The sequence below is a fragment of the Episyrphus balteatus genome, chromosome 2, assembly GCF_945859705.1.
Source record: "Episyrphus balteatus chromosome 2, idEpiBalt1.1, whole genome shotgun sequence".
NCBI lineage: Eukaryota > Metazoa > Arthropoda > Insecta > Diptera > Syrphidae > Episyrphus > Episyrphus balteatus.
The window spans coordinates 104,030,205-104,050,745 of record NC_079135.1 but is presented as its reverse complement, the minus strand read 5'-3'; the positions used below and the strand labels follow the sequence as shown (position 1 = coordinate 104,050,745).

General features: G+C 29.1%; 2 protein-coding genes across 4 annotated transcripts in view; one reads left to right on the top strand and one right to left on the bottom strand.

Moving 5' to 3' along the window:
• Nucleotides 1-17,382, bottom strand: part of LOC129911621 (nucleoside hydrolase-like) — a 28,494-nt gene extending 11,112 nt beyond the window's left edge. Inside the window, exon 1 of the mRNA XM_055989473.1 lies at nt 17,249-17,382. Within this exon, the coding sequence (XP_055845448.1) occupies nt 17,249-17,278 (30 nt within the window). The 5' untranslated portion in view covers nt 17,279-17,382. The remainder of the gene's footprint in view (nt 1-17,248) is intronic.
• LOC129911612 (kinesin-associated protein 3) overlaps nt 4,211-20,541 on the top strand; it is a 41,158-nt gene continuing 24,827 nt past the window's right edge. The window contains exons 1-3 of one of the 3 annotated variants that reach the window (XM_055989462.1): nt 4,235-4,253; nt 4,344-4,425; nt 4,739-4,856. In XM_055989462.1, the coding sequence (XP_055845437.1) occupies nt 4,394-4,425; nt 4,739-4,856 (150 nt within the window). In that variant the 5' untranslated portion in view covers nt 4,235-4,253; nt 4,344-4,393. Of the gene's footprint in view, nt 4,426-4,738; nt 4,857-19,708; nt 20,101-20,541 lie in introns of those variants that run through there. The other 2 variants (XM_055989461.1, XM_055989463.1) reach the window with 2 other exon arrangements.

Genomic DNA, 20,541 nt, shown 5'->3' with positions numbered 1-20,541 from the left:
TACGAAAAAATTACGTAATTTAATTAAATAAAAGATATTTTTATAAGTAATGCGAAAATTTATGTTTAAAATTATTGAAACAGCGTTTTAAATGATTTTGATCACAAAACGAAACATGTATGTCATCTGTTATCTTGTATGAAAATGGCTTTTTAGAAAAAAAAATTGAAAATCGTTAGAGTCGTTTGTTTTTTTTTAATAGTTTTCTATTTATAAAAAATTTCAAGCATTTTTCAAAAAACAAAATTTGGTATGCCATTTTGAAGAAATAATTAATTACTTAACACTTAAAAACAAAATTTCAAAAACTTGATTTTTCAAAAAACAAAAAAAAAAAACAAATGAGATATTTTTTAAAAATCTAAAAACGCCTTTGTATAATTTTCATTGAAATCAGTTTAGTCGTTTACGAGGTATTCAGAAACAAAAAAACGGTTCTATGTGGGTAAATGTAAACAATTTCATGTCTTTTTTTTCTTTCGACTTTAGATTTTTATATGTTTTCATTTAACAACTTGAATGGTATCTTCAAATGCAAATATGAAATAAATATTTAATGATGGCAATTCTTCTTTATAAATATAAACAAATATTTCCCAAATTGTTTACATTACTGTCAAATATGGCATGTTTACAAATACCCCACCAGGTTTGTGTTTTTTTTACAAATTCGGGGTAAATGTAAACGGTGGTTTAAAATTTAGAATTTCCTTTTTATCATATGGATAACAACTTGAAAAACGTTCAAGAAGGTATTTGACAAAAACTTTTTCAAATTCCAATAAAAGTTTTTGTTTTCTTCCTTTGATTCTTTATATAGGCGCCCAATATGCATCCTGAGCAGCTCCGAACGTCAAATTTTTTGTTTTTTTACGTCAAAGACCGATTTTGCAACATCATCCACTGAAAATGATGGTGTTGGCTACTTTAAAATGTGACTCCGCGGCACTTTGGCAATAGTAATTGACTTAAAATACGTTATTTTTATTAAAACCAATAATTTCAGCAAAAATATATGTTTATATTTACCCCCAGAATACGTTGTTTACATTTACCCATTATGAAAAATATTCTGGGGTAAATGTAAACACATGCAAATCGACATAAATGTCCTGTATTTTAAAATTTGCTTGTATCACATAGAATCTATATCAAAATTAAAAACAAAAAAGTATTTGCAAATTATACTGACTTAATTGAATCTGCAAAAATATTTAATTTTTCTGAAAGACTAACGACTTGTTTGGCACTTTAAAAAATTATCTTTCACGGAAAATACGCTAGTCGAATGAATTCTCTCTTGAGCAATGAGCTTGACGTATAAGTTAAAAGATACATGCGTCCGCGATTTGTACTTATGTATGCATCAAAGAGATTTAACTGAAGCTTCTTATGAATGAGCCATGTTTTCATTTACCCCTGTTTACATTTACCCACATTGACCCTACCGTTAATAGAGGTTAAAAAAAAATTTAATTTCAAAAATAGTTGGGTTTTATTTTAAGCATTACACACAAAAATTTCAATCAAATCATTCAAAACTGTTAACTTCTAAGTTTAAAGAAAATCGAGGTACATACAGACGGACAGGCAAACATAAATTGCGGTACCCAGTTTTTTACTGTTTTACTGTCCTTCTTGGAATTTCTTTGAAGAAGTTATGGAAACTTCTATTTAAAAAATGTATGAGAATAAAAACCCACCCACTCGTTTTATTAAGAAAATCTAAAACTCGATTTTTCAAATTTATGCATGAAGTAAAAATAAATTTAAATTGACATGACAGTAAAATATCTTGAAAGTTTAAACCTTAAACAAAGAAGTACTTCTTCTTATTCTTAGGTTCAAACCCAACATATAAGTTGACGACTCTTGTTCTATGAGCTTACCTCAATCCAGTAGCCGAAAATAACCATTGTCAACACTGAACAAATTTTCTTATGCATGTATGTATGTAATCAAAATTGTATGGGCCATTTTACAAGTGCTATTTTAAAACCGGGTCTAATTAAGACTAGAGTCTTACATAAGTTATTACACAGGTTAGAAGCATCTCCTTTGTATAGAAATTTGGTTTAGAGGTTGCTTTAAATTGTTTATGTAAAAGATAAAGTTCAGTTTTTCTTAGAAGCGACATAATCACAGCTATGAATATGGCTATATCTAAAAAAAACTGACCTTATAAGTCAAAATATATCTCAAACGAGAGAAAACTTTCGTTCAAGATTTCGTTAACTAAATTTTGTATAGACAATTTCGTTTAATTTCAGCTGCGTTCTTGAAAGAGTCGTCAACTTGATTCTCGAAAAACCTTTAACTAAAAAACGCCCTGTACACTACACCTAACACATTCTTTTTTTGTACAAAACCTAAGGATGGTTAAATTTAATTTCTACTAAAAAAAATATTTTTTGCTTGTTTTAACCTTGTACATAGCTGAAGCGAAACGAAATTTTCCATACAAAAATAGCTCAACGAAATCATGAACGAAATTTATTTTTTTTATTTTGATTTAAAATTTATTTTCTAATGTATTTTCTTAAATTTATTTATTTGTATTTTTATAATTTTGATTTTGACACAAACACTTGATGGTATTTTTTTTATTTACATGTCCACTGTTGACTTTGGAGACTTAAAAATTCTTCGTTTCGCTTCAGCTGCGTATCTACTAGGCTTTAAGCCTAGTACGCTGCTGATGCGACACGAAAAATGTTCATATAAAAATTCAAAATTAATTTAAAATCAAGAAAAATCAACAGAAAATAATTTTTAAAGCAAGAAATAAATAAATTAGATGTGAAAAATCCGTCAACACTGCTCTGAGTCAAGAAAAATACACAGGATAGTAAAAAGTAAGTGACAAATGAGTGAAAACTCTCCAATTTTTCGCTAGAGCTGCGTACTGAAAAACGCAAAGCAAAACGAAATTTTTCGTTCAAGATTTCGCCAACGAAATTTTGTATGGAAAATTTCGTTTCACTTCAGCTGCGTATTAGGGCTTTACGCTCGCAGTTTATATGTAATATATAAACCAACTTTTGGTGTTGTACATATTTAAACACTTTTTCTAATATCAAGTAGGTACATTTCCAAAGTAAACAGCGGACATGTTGACGAAAAAATACCATCAGGTATTATAACAAAGTAAAAACAATAGAAATATAAACCAAAAAATTCAAGAAAAAACATCCGAAAATAAGTTTAAAACCAAAAACAAAACATTTTTAATTTCGTTCAAGATTACGTTAACGAACGTTTTTATGGAAAATTTCGTTTCGCATCAGCAGCGTACTAGGCTTAAAGCAGAGCTATTCGACTGCAGTTATAAGGTGTGTTTTTTATTACCACCGGTCTTAACTGGTTAAAAAAAACGCCTCGGGGCTTAGCGAGAAAAATTGGCAGCACTGCATACAAAATGTTCCGAAATCAGCTGACACAAAAAAATATAAAGTTGTCATATTTTTCGCTTTTGGGGTTTCTTGTGTGTTTTTTCAAAAAAAAAAGTTTAACTAACTATTAAATAAATATTTAAAATAATAATTGTCATTCCAAACATCAGTTTTGATGTTTTTAAACAAATTCTAAACAATTTACGAAGAAGTTAATTTGGTAGCACAGATTTAAATCTGTTGAAAAAGTTAAGCCCAGAGAATTCTCCGGGCTAAACAACTAAGCCCAAGGGGCTAAAGTGTTGTTGTATTTAACATGTAAATTGCTTAGCCCCGACCGCGTTTTTTTTGTCCAGTTAAGACCGGTGGTAATAAAAAACACACCTATAGTTTATACAAAGTATGCTGTTTCCTATAAAAAAATGTTGGTCGGTCTCAGCTATTTCGGTCGGAACTATTTTCAATAATGAAGGCTAGGTCGCTCACATCAGTTCAACTATTGGCCACTATATGGCCTCCAATTGAATGAGCAACAAATCAACCATCAATCTGTTTGCAGCATAATTATAAATCTGTTTGCCACCTTATATTCTAAACAAAAATACAGTTTGACTACCTCTGCCAACCTCAAAATGACATATCCAAGACACAAACCAAAAAACACTTTTCTGAACAATTATTTTTGTTCTCTTTCACTCCATTACCTTAAAAAAACAACAACACCAAAAAAAATAAAGAGAAAAACAACAACATGAAAAACAACAAAGAAGAAGAAGAAAATCCAAACATCTCTCTCGAACAGTCGTCGCAAAAATGGCGATAAATGTCAAAAGACGACAGAAACAGAAGTGAACAAGTTGTGTATGTTATCGGCTCTGTTTAATACAGTTGCGGGCATAACACTAATTTTATTTGTAATTCATTATTTTTATTATATAATTAATGCAATAGCTGCCGGCTACAACGACAACGGTGACAACAACAATCGTGATAATAATAAAATGCAATCCGACGATGCTAAATTTATTAAAAAGTGAGTCGAGTTTTTCCTTTTCAGAAATTACAAAAATCCTTCATGAAAAAGTGCTTTGCAAAATGAAAATAATATGTGTTTGTGTATATCCAAAAAGAAAATTCTATCGATTTTTTTTCTTTTCTACAAATTTTTCCACACTTTTATGTTTTTTTATATATTTTTTTTATTTTGTATTTTATTGTATTTTCTTTTATTTAAATAAAATGATGGAAAAAGTGTTGTTTTGTGTTATTTAAAAAATTCAATTAAAAAAAGAAGAAAACGTCTTTTTTGTTCTTTTTTTATGTTTGGAATTACAAAAAAAAAAAAGACGCTGGAAAGGTGGCTCCATTGAACCACATCCAACGGATAAAGCATTAATTGTAAACTATCAACTGGAAGCAACTGTATTTGGGGAACCTAATAATCCCATGATCGAGGAGAAGAAGGTAAATCAACAAAATTTCAATATTCTCTGTCATTTTGTCCATCTGTTCCATAAAATCATCAAAAAAGCCTGTCTGTATTGATTTTTTCTATGTGCCAAAGCAAATCGAAAACAATAGACGACTCACTCATCAAAAGGGCGGATCTGTGGGGTTGAATTTTAAAAGATTTTGTGGAGAGGGAATAGATTTGGGGGGTTGATTTTAAGGGGGGTTTACAATAGCAACCCTATTTCCCTTCCAAACTAGAAACTAGTAGAAACACTTTTTTCTTTACACAAAACAATTCCTTGGGATTTTCTGTCGTTTTGCTTTGGAAAATAATAAATTTTCTTTTTTGTTGGGTTTGCCATTTATTTTTGTTGTCATGACTCACAACGTAAGACAGCAGGGAGGTGGTTGTCGGTCGGTCGGTTGCAATACCATTTATTGCCAGGGGTTATGTTTTTTTTTTGTTCTTGTCTTTTTTTGCTTGCTTTTTAAAACGAGCGGCGTGTCTGGGAATGAGAAGTGAGAATTACAATAGCCTCCGACTAGCCGGAGCCCAACGACGACAGCTCACTTTTCCTCTCAATCGTCATTGTGTCAAGCAAATAGGGAAAGAGGGATGAGATAAAGTGTGTAAAAACTTGAACTGAAATCAAAATTTATGAAAACGAATACATTCCTACTATACCTAGACTAGATTATGCTTGACATGAATTAGTTAAATTAATAGAAAATAGTGAAGTGCTAGACAGTTTCCGGAGAAGTACTTCTGAGTTTTTTTGCTTTAGGGAAGGAGGTAGACAATTTAACAGCTAGGCTAGAATGGGAATAGTGGAGATAGAGTAGTAGCTAGAAAAATGAAAAATTATGCTATAAGCAACAACGAAGTGTTACCAGAGCCGGCTATTTATCGCCAAACAGGCTAATTGAACTTTTAACTCCTTAAAATTTTGATTTTCGATTTATCGGATTTTGGCTCTTTTAATTTTGAACACAGCAAAAATCCACCAAAAATGTGAACAGACAACCAATTTGCATATATTTTTAATTTGATTTTCATTTAAAATTTAATTTTACACCCGTAAATGAGCATGAAAACAAGAATATATCAACAAAATGAAAAAAAAATAATTCTTTGCCGCCGGGTACAAAGGGGTTAAGTCAAAAAAATCGATTTTCGGATTTTTATTGGACTTCAGTCAGTTTTTTTTTCTCTTTCGTTTGGTAATATCGCCATAGCTCTGGCGTATCTCCTTCCGTTAGAAATGATTCGGTACAAAGAGTTTAAGTCAAAAATGTTCAAAATTGTGTGGTACTAAGGGCATAAGTTGACTTAACTCCATTGTTTTTGGATTAATTTTTAATTTTTAAATAAAAAAATTGATCCTAAGGCGTTAAGTCAAGAGGAAGACAGAAAACAAAAGCCATTCTTCTACAGTATTAGGTATACCTATTATTTCAAAAAGAATTCTCACATTTGGTAATTAATCAAATTCATATTTCCAACTTTCTTTTCTAAATTAAACTTTGTTATCAATGTAAACAAAGATTTTTCTTGACTTAACACCTTTGAACCAAGTTTATTTTTTAAGACTAAATGGCTCTAAAGTGTTAAGTCAACACAAATTTTTTTTAAGAACAGTAATTTTTTGGTCAACAGCATATGGATATTAAAAAAGATCTTATAGATGATGTTTCTGCATCATTACTTTTTCAAAATGATAATAATCAGATTAAGAAACAAAAATTGAAACTTCAATTTCATTTTCCTCAAAATTACCTTTTCTGACTTAACACCTTTGTACTCGGCACCAAAGAATTATAATTGAAGTCTAATAAGCAAAAGCTATTTGAAAATTTAAAAAAAATTAAAATCTCATTCCACAAAAATGTTTTGCGATTTTTGGACCATTTTTGCAAGCGGCTATTTTTTGATCCTTGCCTCTAAAATATTCTGGCAACAACATAGAGAAAGCTATGCTATTTGAAATTTGTTAGAAAAAAACAGTCAATTCATAGACATAAAATTCTTTAGACTATTATTACTAGTCCAATAAGTAAAAAATGTGCATCTAATAAGATTCTTATTCATATCAAAACCCAGGTAAATAAAACGAACCAAAGCACTTTTTGACCTTACAGCGTATTACAATGGGCGATTTACCCATTTAAGTACCCGGTATGAACCCCCTTCAAGAAATCAAAACATTTGACTTTTTTTTTTAATAGGTAGGTATCCAATTGATGTCAGTGTTAACAATAATGAAGACTTAGTAAAAATACTAACTTGGCCGGATTTAGTCAAAATAACAAACGTAACTTATTGAAAAATTTGGCAAGAAACGCTAAATAATCGTTCAAGAAATGACATATGATCCTACCTCACAGTTATTAAAAAAAAAAAAACGCAAACAAGAATAGAACAGTGTCGTTAGAAATTTTTAAATTCATAGAAGCTAATAAAAATTTAGAAACAGTAACAAACAAGCATATATAAAAAGTGACCTTAATTATATGTACATTTCAAAACGATCACATTGGGGATTCCAAAAAGTCAAAAATTACAAGACCTACAAGAAATGATAATGTTCCAAAAGTCGAAATAAGCAATTTTAACATAAAACTTACAAAAGAATAAAAAATAGTCAAGCAATGCTACAATAAGTGCCAAACATAAAAGACCGACGTTTTTATGCAAATATTATGAAAAAGCATTAAATACAATGTAAAAAAGTAACAAGTACATATTATATTGTAGCATTGTCAAGATTGATGTCTTCAGGCTTAGGGGAAATGACAGAGTCCTAATATTCAGAATATGAATTTGTGTCAATTAAGCCGACTCACATTATTTGGAAAACTCGCAATATTTAACCTCCCGAAAACCATATAAGGCTGCGATTTAAAGATGCCAGACTTTTGAATTAGTTATTATAGGTCGTTTCAAATCAAAAGTCCTGACTCTGAGTTTATTTTCTCCCTTCCAATAAAATTGAGAACAAATAAACGAAAAACTCAATTTTATTGGCTCATTGCGACAAATCAGCTCAAAAATAACAACAAATCATGCTTGTTTGAATGAAAGAAATGCTAGAGAAAAAAATAAACAAACGAAAAATCAGAATTTATTTATTAATGATTTCTATGGTGACGACTCCAAAATAATTGAAAAATAAAAATTAGATATTTACTGCCCAATTCTACAAATGAAAAGATCTGAATAGAATTTTAAGTTATGAATTGCTATCATATAAACTGGACATTTCTGGTCCATTTTCACCTAGTCCTATAATAATATCTTCGTCAAAGTTATCCCATCTGCCTTCAAATGATAAATAATTAAATAATTATATGTTTTTTTGTATTGCCCGCGGATATGGAGTGATGCAAGCCCAGGAGACTTGCCTCCGCTTTCTGAGGCTAACCCAGTGAATCTCACAGACGGATCAATTAATTAAAATAGGGATATCAAGAACTGTTCTTCTTTATTTTATCGTAATTTTAGAAAAAGTTCAGCTGCCTCATAAATGCTTCCTTCCAGTAAGCGAATGAGTTTTTTTTATTTTTGCTCAATTTTCCATGGGACTTTTGATTTGAAACGACCTATAGAACGTATAATACTATAAAACTGCATACCTACTCAAATTTTGGTTATTATTTCACTCCTAAAATTTGCTGTATGCTCTCGGTCTATTTGGTTTTATTGTTTTTTAAAAAATGGTACACCTTTTCTGATTCAAAAAAAAAAAATGTTTGTTATATTTTTTCCGGCTTGAAGTATACAATGAGAATTTTCATGTATGTATGTGTCATCCGAGATCAATTACTTTTGACCTCTTAGCAAAAATGTTGTTCCATATGAAACACTTTTTTCTTTTGTAGGTATAAAAATAATTATTGTGTATGAAATTTCAAGCCAATTTTCAACTCGTTGGATTTCGAAATCAATATTATTAGCTGTGTTTTATTTTCCTTGTTATCCGGATCAGATAATTGTTTTTATTAGCTTTACAACAAAAGCAGGATTTTGTTTTGTTATTGTTTCGCAAATAAATAAGTGATCTAATCCGGATCACGAGGAAATATTGTTAATTGAAACGGAGTATGGACGTTGAGTATCTTTCTTTAAATTAAAGTTGAAATAACTTTAATAAATGTTAAAATTGTGTTATCAGGCTTTTAGCTTAACTTGCAGTTTATCATATTCTAGTATTTCTTAACATTGTATAAGCCTGATGGTAAAGCACTCGCCTAGTAACCGAAAAAAAGCAAGATCTATCTCTAGCATCCAGTTTTTTTTAATGTGAGTTTTTTTTTCGAAAGTGAAACCCTTTTTTGTTTCATTTAAAAAAACAACTTCAAAAGCTTGATTAAACATTTAAGATTTTTACTTATGTAAACATTTGTGAGCATTTTCCATAAACAAATGTGTCTAAAAATTGTCGTTGCTACGCTAAAGTCGGTGCAGGGAACTAACTTCACGGGAATTACCTTCACATGAGAAATAACTTCACCTCTAGTGGAAAATAATTTCACATTTTTCTAGTTAAGATAATTCCCTATGAATGTGAGAACGAATTTCACTTTTTCGTGAGTACGAAATTCACTTTTGGGTTAAGTTATTACCTACGGAGTGTGGGAAATAATTTCACTTTTTAATACAGTATGCTGTAATGTAATTTACTTTCGAGATTCCGAGATTCAATTGCAGCCACAAAATTTATTTTATGAAGACTGTGGTATCTACTCTTTTTTTACAATTGTGACTTGTGAGGACTGACAAAGAAAAATGAGAAATAACAATGTTTTAAAATTCTTTACTTTTTTTCATAATGCTTACTCTTTAGAACTAAGTAACAACAAGAATTTATTTACTTTCAAAATAAATTGAGCTGGGGTTACTATTATATACTCTATTTAATCTCAAAGTCGAAACGCGAAGCGGAAAAAAAATTACCCACGGGAGAATCAATTTTGAGGTGTGAAAATAAAAAATTCGAGCGAATCAAAAATTGATTCTCCCGTGGGCAATTTTTTTTTTCTTTGACATTGAATTGCTCGAGCTTTTCACTTTGGGTTTGAAAAATGCAATTAACTTTCAGATCAGTAAGACTAATTAAAATAATAACAATTAGTTACAAAACGTTATTATGATAAACACGTTCCAAGTTTCCACATTTCATTTTTATGTCCTTTTGGAAAATCTATAAATTCAAATCCCGTGCATTTTTTGTCTAAATCTTTTCAAAACCGTTTGTTTTAAAAATTCAATTCATAGATGAAAAATCTATTTCTCGATGAACTTATTTCTCACCTTAAGTGGGACATAACTACACCAGGAAAAAGTGAAATTATTTCCCACTAGAGGTGAAGTTATTTCCAATGTGAAGGTAGTTCCTTGCACCGCTAGAGTCACCTATAAGCATTCTTTTTTAACTTTGTTGATTGTCATAATTATTACTTTTCACTCTAGAATTTCAATTTCAGAATGCTTAACTTCTCCTTTAACACTTGACTTATCTTCAAAATTGTTATATTGCACTTAAACAAAGTACATACCTTGAACTGATTTACCACTTTCTTAAAAAGAAGAATTTGCACTTAAGAAACTTTGTCACATAATGAACTTATACACTGAGGGAAAAGCCACCATAAAACAACCTGAAATCAATGAAAACCACATTGATTTAACTATTATTCGGAATGATTTTGCGTTGAAGATGAAAATTTTTAAATCAACGTGGAAAAAAGGTTAACTTTTGATGGTTTCGTATCTTAAAGTCACATAAATAAAAGTAGTTCATCTTTGAAACAACGTAGTTTCAACTTCAATTTATTTTTTCCCTCAGTGTATCTGCCTTATCAAATTCATTTATTCATTCATATAAACTATGTATGTTGAAACTTTGTTAATTATTGTCGTGCGTCCGTCGTAACGTTTGTTGGTCCCAATAAGTTTTCATATAGGTAATCTAAACACGCGACAGTTTTGTTGAATTAAGTAGGATAATAAATACAGTTTCAGTATTTAGTCTTTTTGTATATGTGTCAAGGACTCTTTTAATTACTATTTTCAAAAAAATTCTTATTAAATAGAAGGTACTAGAGTCGAGAAGGAAAGTGGACTTCAAACTATGACATTTTGGCATAATAACAAAAATAGCATTTGTAGAACTATGACCTAATAATATATTTAATTAAATTCTTATCGATTCCGAATACAAAATAAACACAAGAGTATAGATTCTCTTCAACACTCAAACAAGTTCTTATCTTCTCTATGAATGAGGTGCAATATCGTCTAGGTACTTTTTTCTTTTATCGATTTGGTTTTGTGGTTGATACACTTCGGTTATATTCTATAAGCCGGCAAGATATATAAAAACAAAACCGTGTTAACTAGTTACAAATACTATTAAAGCAAGGGAACTCGTGCCTTATCGCTTTTTTGGTATCGATTTCGTTTTGATAATTGGCCTTAATTAAAGAAAAAAAAAGAACAGAAATAGAAAAGACGCAGTTACTTATGTATTAAAAAAATGTGTGTTACTAAACACGCACGCCATCAACTGCCCACTGGACACAACATTGCCTTTTGCTGTTTGGAAATAATGTTCAAGGTCGTTTAAGAAAATGTAGTATTACCATGGATAGAAAATCTAGATTAGTTAGTAGTTGACTCTTTGATGTTTTTCCAAGTATAAAGAAAGAAAAAAACTGTTACGGAATTTGTTTTCCATTTCAAAGTATGTAGTTACAACAGAGAATGCAGTACTTTCACTGTAGACTTTATTTCTGCAATTAGAAACATGCATGGAATTTTATGAGAGGCAATTTTTTTTTTAAATGAAAAATTACAAATAGAAAAAAAACATCATTTTGCTGTCCTTTTTTATGTTTTTTGATTTTTAGTTTTACTTTAGAAGTTTCTGATGAGATTCAAGCATCCTTTTTCTTGATTGCAAAAAGCAAACGTCTGATATTTTTTGCAAAATTGATTACGAAAGGATGAAAACCACAATGTACTTTCAAGACTGAAAATTGTTTCCACGAAAACATTTCGCTGGCTGAGAACTATAATGTTTTATGTCTGCAGGGGTTTCCATTGAACATAGAACATTATAGTTCTCAGCCAGCGATTTGTAGATATAAAATGAAGATGAATTAAAAAAAAACGTTTTGTCCATTATCCACCCAAAATTTTCGTTTGTCCGCATTTCAAAAAAATTTTAGAGCATATTCTTTTTTTTAGAGTAAATTCTTTCTTACAGAAGATTTTCAAAAAAAAACAAATTATAATACCCAAAAATTACTTTTTTCAAAAAATTTTGTTATAGGGGACTTTGAATTTTCCAGTACAAAATTTGTTTTCTGAATATCTTCTAAACATAACGTGGACAAACGACGATTTTTAGTATATGTAAAGAACTCGAGGTGGACAAACGACAGAAGTTTAAATTAAAAAAAAAAGTATTTTTTGAATATTTGAGGGGACTTTGAATTTTCCAGTACATACTCTGTGGTGTATACTTAACTTTTGTTGGAAATTTTGAAAATTTGTATTTTGATTATCTCCAAAATGTTGTTTTATTGGTGTTTTTTTTGATGAAACCATTTAGATTAGAAAATAGTTCATGAAAATAAAAAAAAGAAGTCAAAACAGAAGTCAAATAAAGTCAAATATTGTGAAAAAAAAAATTAAGGGACAACGAAAAAGTGTAACTAACTATCAGTTACCTAACTATCAGTTTTTAAAATGAAAATCGACAATTTATTAATTAAATAAAATAAACATTTTAATTCTTGCCTTTCAAAGTTAAATTGGCCAAAAATGTACTATTTTGAGATATAAAAATTTTGAACAATACACAAATCAGGCTACAATTTGACGCTCAACTTAAACGGTCAACGTTTTGACTCTCTGAAGTAAAAATGAAGTGAAAATCTATCTCAAGGGTGTCTAATGTGATCGTCAACAATAATGCTGTCAACGGGTTCGATCTTCGATGACACTCGCGTTGACACACAGTCTTGGTTATTGAAGTTGACTGTGCGTTGAGAGATTGAAGATGGTATTTTCGGTGACGTCATAAAAGCAATGCCTTAATTTATTTCGCTGGCCGTAGCGAAAAAACTTCAAACATTTTTCAATTTGTATTAAATAAATTGCACGACTGGGGTCGCACGTACTTGCTCTTATGCTTAAAGTTACAATAATGTTAAAGCTTTTTATTCAAGAAATTTAAAATTTGATATTTTGAAGAAATTTCATAAGTAGTATAAAAAAATTAAATCTGTTTTTATAATTAATTAAACTCCGTTTTAAATTATCTTAAAAAAAAAAACAAATATGCCATTTTATTTCTTGTATAAAAAGGTATTTTTAGAAAAAAAATTTCGAAAATTGTAGGAGCCGTTTTTTAAAAAAATAATTTTTTATATATAAAAATTTTTTAACATTTTTCAAAAAAAAGTTGGTATGCCATTTTGAAGAAATAATTAATATACACATAAAAACTAAATTTCAAAAATTTTCATTGATCTGTTTTCAAAAATTTGATTTTTCAAAAAAAAAATTTGAAATATTTTTTAAAAAACCAAAAATGCGTTTTTTGAAAATTTTCTAAAATTTTAATATTATCTTTACTTACATACTTTTGTATAAAAATTTTCATTTAAATCGGGTTAATGTTGTACGAGATATTCAGAAACGAAAAAAACCGTTCTATGACAGGTACCGTTAATAACGGTACAAAAAATATTTTTTTTATTTAAAAAGTTGGCTCTTATGTGTAGTACTACACACAAAAATTTTAATCAAAATCGTTAGAGCCGTTTTTGAAAAAAATTAACTTTTCTATTTCCGTTATATGACAGGTACCGTTAGTTTTGGTCATAAAAAAAAAATTTCAATTTCCCCTCTAGGGAATCACCAAAAACTGCTAACTACCAAGTTTGAAGAAAATCACTTCACTCGTTTAGGCTGCAGCTCCAGATAGAGACAGACACACAGACAGACAGACAGACAGACAGACAGAATTGCCGGACCCACTTTTTTGGCATTCTCCATCATCGTAATGTCATGTAAAATTGTTATCTCGAGTTCGATTTTTTTTACGAATCCTAAACTTGCCCTATAGTACCTATATCGCAAGTAAAAAAAGTATATGTACCACAAATGGTCTTAGAGATAGTTCGATTTCGATGTCCTGAATTCCCGATTCTAATGTTTCTCAAATGATTCTTTCCTAAAAGTCAACGGTCCCTAGGCAAATCCTTCAACAATAATATTTAAAAATTACTTAAACAATAAAACAAGTATCTTTTAACTCAATTAATGTGACTAGAATTTTTATATGAGTGAACTTTTCCGTATTAGCTATTTGTTTTTTTTTTTATCATGATTAACCATCACAGTGATTTACAATGTTGTATTATAGTCAGTCAGGAAATGATTGTCACTTTTTTTCTTAAAATTATGTTGTTTACCCTGAATTTTGTTAGGTATTTGGGGAAAAATTATTTCTATTTCTATATAAGCGTTACGTTGCGTATACATTTTTTGCGCTTTGTGCTCTAAATTTTCTTCAGTGGAGCATTAAGAAAGAATGAAAAAAAAAATAATAAATAACAAAAAAAGCATTGTATCATTACGTTTAGGGTTACCATTCTCTAATTTTAAAAAGATTAAATTTTTGATCATTGCATTTTATAAATGGAGTTCATAATTGCTGTTCGATATCAATTAAGCAAAGATTGAATAGAAGATTATTTTAAATTTAAAAATTATTTAAATAAAACAATAATATTGTACAAAAATTATTCTGTTGCTTATTTTTTGTATTTTCCCCAAATAAAAAATATGGTCACATTAAACTATGAGAGAATAACAAAAATCCGTTACTAGTTTTGTTGCAAATATAATGAAATTGTTACATCCATATTAGGAAACATTGAAGTCATTCAGATTGACTATGTACTACTCGTATAAATGACGAAGCTTTCCAAGTTCCATATCATTTCAAACAGTAATTTGAAAGACCTTCACAGTGTTTGCTGAACTTTAACGAATTTGCCATACAAATATATTTTTTTGCTTTTTTTTTATAAAAAAAAAAAAAAATGAAAACAAAAAACATACGAGTTCACTGATGGATTGAGTGTTGAGTAAATATTGATGCAGCCATAGCTGATGAGATTTATGGTGTTATTCGAATTCATTTTGTTATTGTTGTTGCTTATATAGTTAATTAGCAAACAAACTCTTGATGGGTTTGAAAATTAAAAAAAAAAGAAGATATTACCACAACTGGCTATTTATTTATTATTATTAGCAATTTTTTAAGATTGTGTTGATGTCGCATCATTACTTTTACTATTAGTAGGTACATTAACTTCCTACATGAGTTGAAGCATTTCACATTATTTGAATAAAATTATTCACCAAGTCAAGTCGAATATTTAAATGTTTTTTTAAGTAATTTTAATTTTACATATTTTATTTTAAATTAAATTAAATTTTAAATACGAAAGTTAATGATAGATAATTTCAATATCAGAGCAAAAAAACACATACATATAACTTTATAGAAATTCAATGGATTTAAGTTTTTTTTTGTTGCATTAGTTGGGCTAAAAAAAATTAACTTTGTGAATTATTTCATAATGAATATTTCACATTCCAAATTTGGACCAGTTAAAAATCATTTATTAACTCTTGACTGATTTGGCAGAACCCAGAATTGATTTATTTATTTAAATGCCAAAATCGTGCAGTGCAATAACATCCGTGGCAATAACCCCTGTGGGGGTAATCTCTTAAACCAAAATTTACAGAATTTTTTTTTTTCAACAATATTATTTTCTATATAAGATTTCAGGAGATTTCAGGGGACCTTGAAATTTACTTAACTTTTGTTTGGAATTTTTGAAAATTCGTATTTTGGTTATCTCCTAAACATAGGGTGGACAAACGAAAATTTTTGGTTTGTATCCATTTCCGTTTGATAATTTTTGGAGATTTTTTGAATTTCTCCTAAATGAAGGGTTGGAAAACGATAATGTTGTATGTATATAGAACTCATGGTGGAATTTGAGCGTTTTAGACGATTTTTTTATTTTTTCAGGTTAGGTTAGGTTAGGTAGAAATGGCTGTCAGGAAAACAACTGACACACTTAGACCATTTATTGGTCCGTTGTGATACCATGATTTTGTAAGGAAATTCCTCACTTATTAAACCAGTTGGAGCTTTTAATGCAGCGGTGAAGGTTGAAGATGTCAGTATTGATTAGTTCACTAGTATCTTCTAAGAAATATTTTTCCAAGTATTTTTTACGTCTATCTACTGGAAAGGGCAGGACATAAGCAGAGAAGATGTTGGAATGTTTCTTCTTCTTCCTCATCAAGGCAACTTCTACAGAAGTCGTTAGAGACTACGCTAAGTCTTATGGAGTGTCTACCTATGAGACAGTGTCCTGTTAAGACACCTATTACAGAGCTGATATGCAATCTGCTTAGAGACAATAAATTTTTTGAACGTTTTGGATCTAGCCTAGGCCAGATCTGCTTGGTCGTTTGGCAAGTTATAATGTTTGACCATCGTATGTTTGTTGCCTCTATAGCTTCTTGCTTTAGCATGAGTTTGCACGTTGCGATTGGTATACCAATATTTGCCTTGTTGGGTAAAATTGGTATTAGAGTTCCATTTCTGGCGAGTTCGTCTGCTTCGCAGTTTCCCAGAATATCTCTGTGACCCGGCATTTTTCAGACCAGATATACAAAAAACAAGAAAAAAACAAGAATATACTATAAAACTTTTTTGAAGGGTGGACAAACAAAAATTTTTTGTGGACAAACATGGACAAAACGTAGACAAACGAATTAGATTAGTTTGGTTCACGAATTTTGAGGTCCCACTTCTGGCTTCAATGAGCTCATTTAGTTGGTGGTTGTTTTTTGAAATTTGTCAACTAAAATTCAATTAATAACTGTTGTCATCATTCTCTGTCTAAACATTTATGAATTAAGTAATAAAATATCAAAATTAAAATTTTATCAAATATCAATTGATAGTTCTAAATCACAAAAACGGTGTTATTTTTGATATTGCTATCGATATCGGTAAAACTCAAATCGTGTACGAAAATTGTATCTTGTATTTCATGCTTTACAGATGTGTTATTACATTTTACAAAAAATAATAATTACCACATAACTACAAATCTATTTCGTAACAACAATGTATCATCTTAAAGGTAATTTGTAAACAAAGAAAAAGAGAATGAAAATGAACTAAATAGAAGAAAAAAACAAAACATAAAACGCAAAACAATCAAAAACTAATAAAAATCGCAACATGATAGATCTACATTAAAGGTCAATGGGTTTTGAAGCCACTAGAGCTTACCCGATGATGATGGACGATAGAATGATACATAATCTTTTACACTCGCAAACTAGTTGAGAAAATGATGCGCTTCTTTTGCAGCCACCAGGAATGAAAACAACACTTAAACACGTTGAACCACCAAACCACTAAATGAGTCAGCTAGCCAGACATTCAAAAGTGCTCTTATTGTTTCATTCTTAATGTTGCTAGACATAACGAACAAAAATAAAAACAGTCTTCTCATCGTGCGTTCGTCGGTTAAATATAATCTATGTGTTAATATGCACTGAACAAAAATCAAGACTAAATAAAATATTAAATGAACAATGAAAAAAGTACAAGGAAAAATAAAAAAAAATATATAAAATGTTAAATGAAAACGGTGAAATCGAAAATGAGATGCAAAATAAAAAATTTAAAAAAAAAAATGAAAATAAAAAACGAAAAATGAGAAAAAATTAAAAAAAATAAAAAATAAATTAATGAACAAAATAAAAAATGTAAAATGTAAACGGGGAAATGCAAAATGAGAACTGCAAAATGAAAAATGAGAGTTGCAAACTAAGAAATGCAAAATAAAAAATGCAAAATGAGAAATAGAAAATGAGAAAATGAAAAACAAAAAATGAGAAAAAATGAAAAAAAAATTTAAAAAAAATTAAAAAATGAAAAAAAGAAAAAATGGAAAATGAAAAAGAAAAAATGAAAAAAAATTAAAAATTAATTAATGAAAAAAAATTAAAAATGGAAAATGAAAACGGTGAAATGCAAAATGAGAAATGAAAATGAGAAATGCAAAATGTAAAATGAAGAATTAAAAAAATGAAATATAAAAAATGAAAAAAATGAAAAAAAAAATGAGATATGAAAAATCAAAAAATGATAAAAATGAAAATGGAAAATGAAGAACAGAAAATTAAAAAATGAAAAAATGATAAATGAAAAACGATAAATGAAAAAAAATGAGAAGAAATGAAAAAAAAAATTAAAAAATGAAAAAAAGAAAAAAATTAAAAATTAAAAAAATGAAAAATGGAAAATGAAATATAAAATATGAAAAAAATTAAAATAAAAAATAAAAACCAAAAATGAAAAAAATGAGATGAAAAATCAAAAACTGATAAAAATGAAAATGGGAATGAAGAACAGAAAATGAAAAAATGGATAAATGAAAAGTCCATAATGAAAAATGAAAAGTTAAAAACGAAACATTTGAGGATTAATGACCAAAATATAAACATTCTTTTTTACTTGCTATATATCAAGTTATGCAATCGTACAAAAGAAAAAGTTGAGATAATATTTTTCCATGACATTACGATGGTAGAGAATGCCAAAAAAGTGGGTCTCGGAAGTCCGTCAGTCTGTCTGTCTGTCTGTATAAGGAGCTACAGCCTGAACGGATAGACCGATTGACTTCAAACTTGTAGTGTAGCATTTTTTGGAGACTCTCCAAAGGGGTTTTTGGAAATAATTTTTTTGGGCCAAAAATAACGGTACTTGTCATATACCGATTTTAGGAAAGTTGAAATTGCTCAAAAACGGCTCCAACGATTTTGTTTAAAAAATTCAAATGTAAGTTTAAAGACAAGGTCTATCTTCTAATGAAACAATTTTTTTTTGAAAATCATTATTAACGGTACCTGCCAAAGAACCGTTTTTTTTAAATCCGATTATCTCTGAAACTGCTTATGCGATTTCAACGAAACTTTTTGTGAAGAAGCATTTATATAATTTTTATATAAGCCAAAAATAAAATTTTGAAAAAAATAATTTTTTTTTGAAAAATCAAATTTTCGAAAACGGGACATTGAATTTTTTTGAAATTTTGGTTTTAGATGTTGATTAGTGATTTCTACAAAATTGCATACCAATTTTATTTTAAAATTTTTTTTCCAAAAAATTATTTATAAAAAATTAGTTTTTTAAGAAACGGCTCTAACGGTTTTGAAAATTTTTTTTCTAAAAATGCATCTTAGTTTATCAATCAAAACTGCATACTTGTTTTGGAGGGCAATTCGATTTCAGATTTTATTTTTTTAAAAAACGAATTTTAATTTTTTTTTGTATCTACATATATAGTAGGTACCTACATTTTCCAAATTTCTATATAAAAAGTTCTAAAAAATTTAAGCAACTTTAACTCTAAGAGCGAGTTCGTGCGACCCAGTCGTGCATTTTATTACTTAAACACTCAAAAATAAGTTGTTGTGACCAAGTACTTTATACTTGCTGTATCCTTCCATGTTAAAAATGTATCTCTTAGAAAAAAACATCTGTAACCTTACAAGTAATTTTCTTTCATAAACAAAAGTGTTAACATATTTCTTAAGTGTACAATCAGTCTCATTATTTAACTTCTACTCTTCTTCATATCTTTATTACCGATTCCGTATCTTTCCTACTATTAGAGTGGGCTACTTATTATAAATTATTTTTTTTTTATTTATAAGCTTTTTTATTCCCACACACGCAGTAAATCGAACTTGATTCGACATCAAATTCAAGCTCTACAAAAAAAAACACCCATATCTTTTACTATCTTTTCACAATTAAATTAAACTTAAAAGAAACACAAAAAAAACAATACAAATGATGTCATTTAAATTGAAGTAAGTAGCTGCCCGAAGCAGTCGCAGCACAAAACGTACACAATAAATGGAAATGTGTTTGGGATTGGCATCAGTTCAATTCAATCTGCGTTTCAGTTCACCCTGGATTCTAGTTAGCTTATAGTTATTGGCTAGTAGTGATTTAAGTATTAATTTATTGGCATAGTGCACGGTCAATAAATCTTTAAGTGTCAATCATTATAATCGGTCGTCGTCGTCGTACCTTCCTATATTGCATGTGCTATGGGAACTTTTGTGGTGAGTTCAAACGTGCAACACATCCGATTTAGTATAATAAATTGATCGTAATTCGTAACTTTTTGTGAATTATTGTGCTTTTGTTTGTGGGCTTTTAGTTTATTGTAAACATCATTTGCATGCGGGAGCAACAAAATTTATAGGAAGCGCAAGAAAAATGTATTATTATTTTAATTTTATTTTTTTTTATTTTCATGAATTTATTATGAATGAGATTTTATGAATCATATAATTTTATTTAATCTCAATGAGAACATCGTTTTTATGTTTGACAACAACGATAAATGTGTTTTACTTCGAAATTTTGTTGTGTTGACTTTTGCTGATGTTATTCGCGGGAAATGTCATTTGTCATGAATGTCAAGAGCTTATGCTGCTCTGATTCTCTCCTGGGTATGTAGTAAGCATGTTGAAGAGGGCTTCATGTGAGTTTAGTTCATG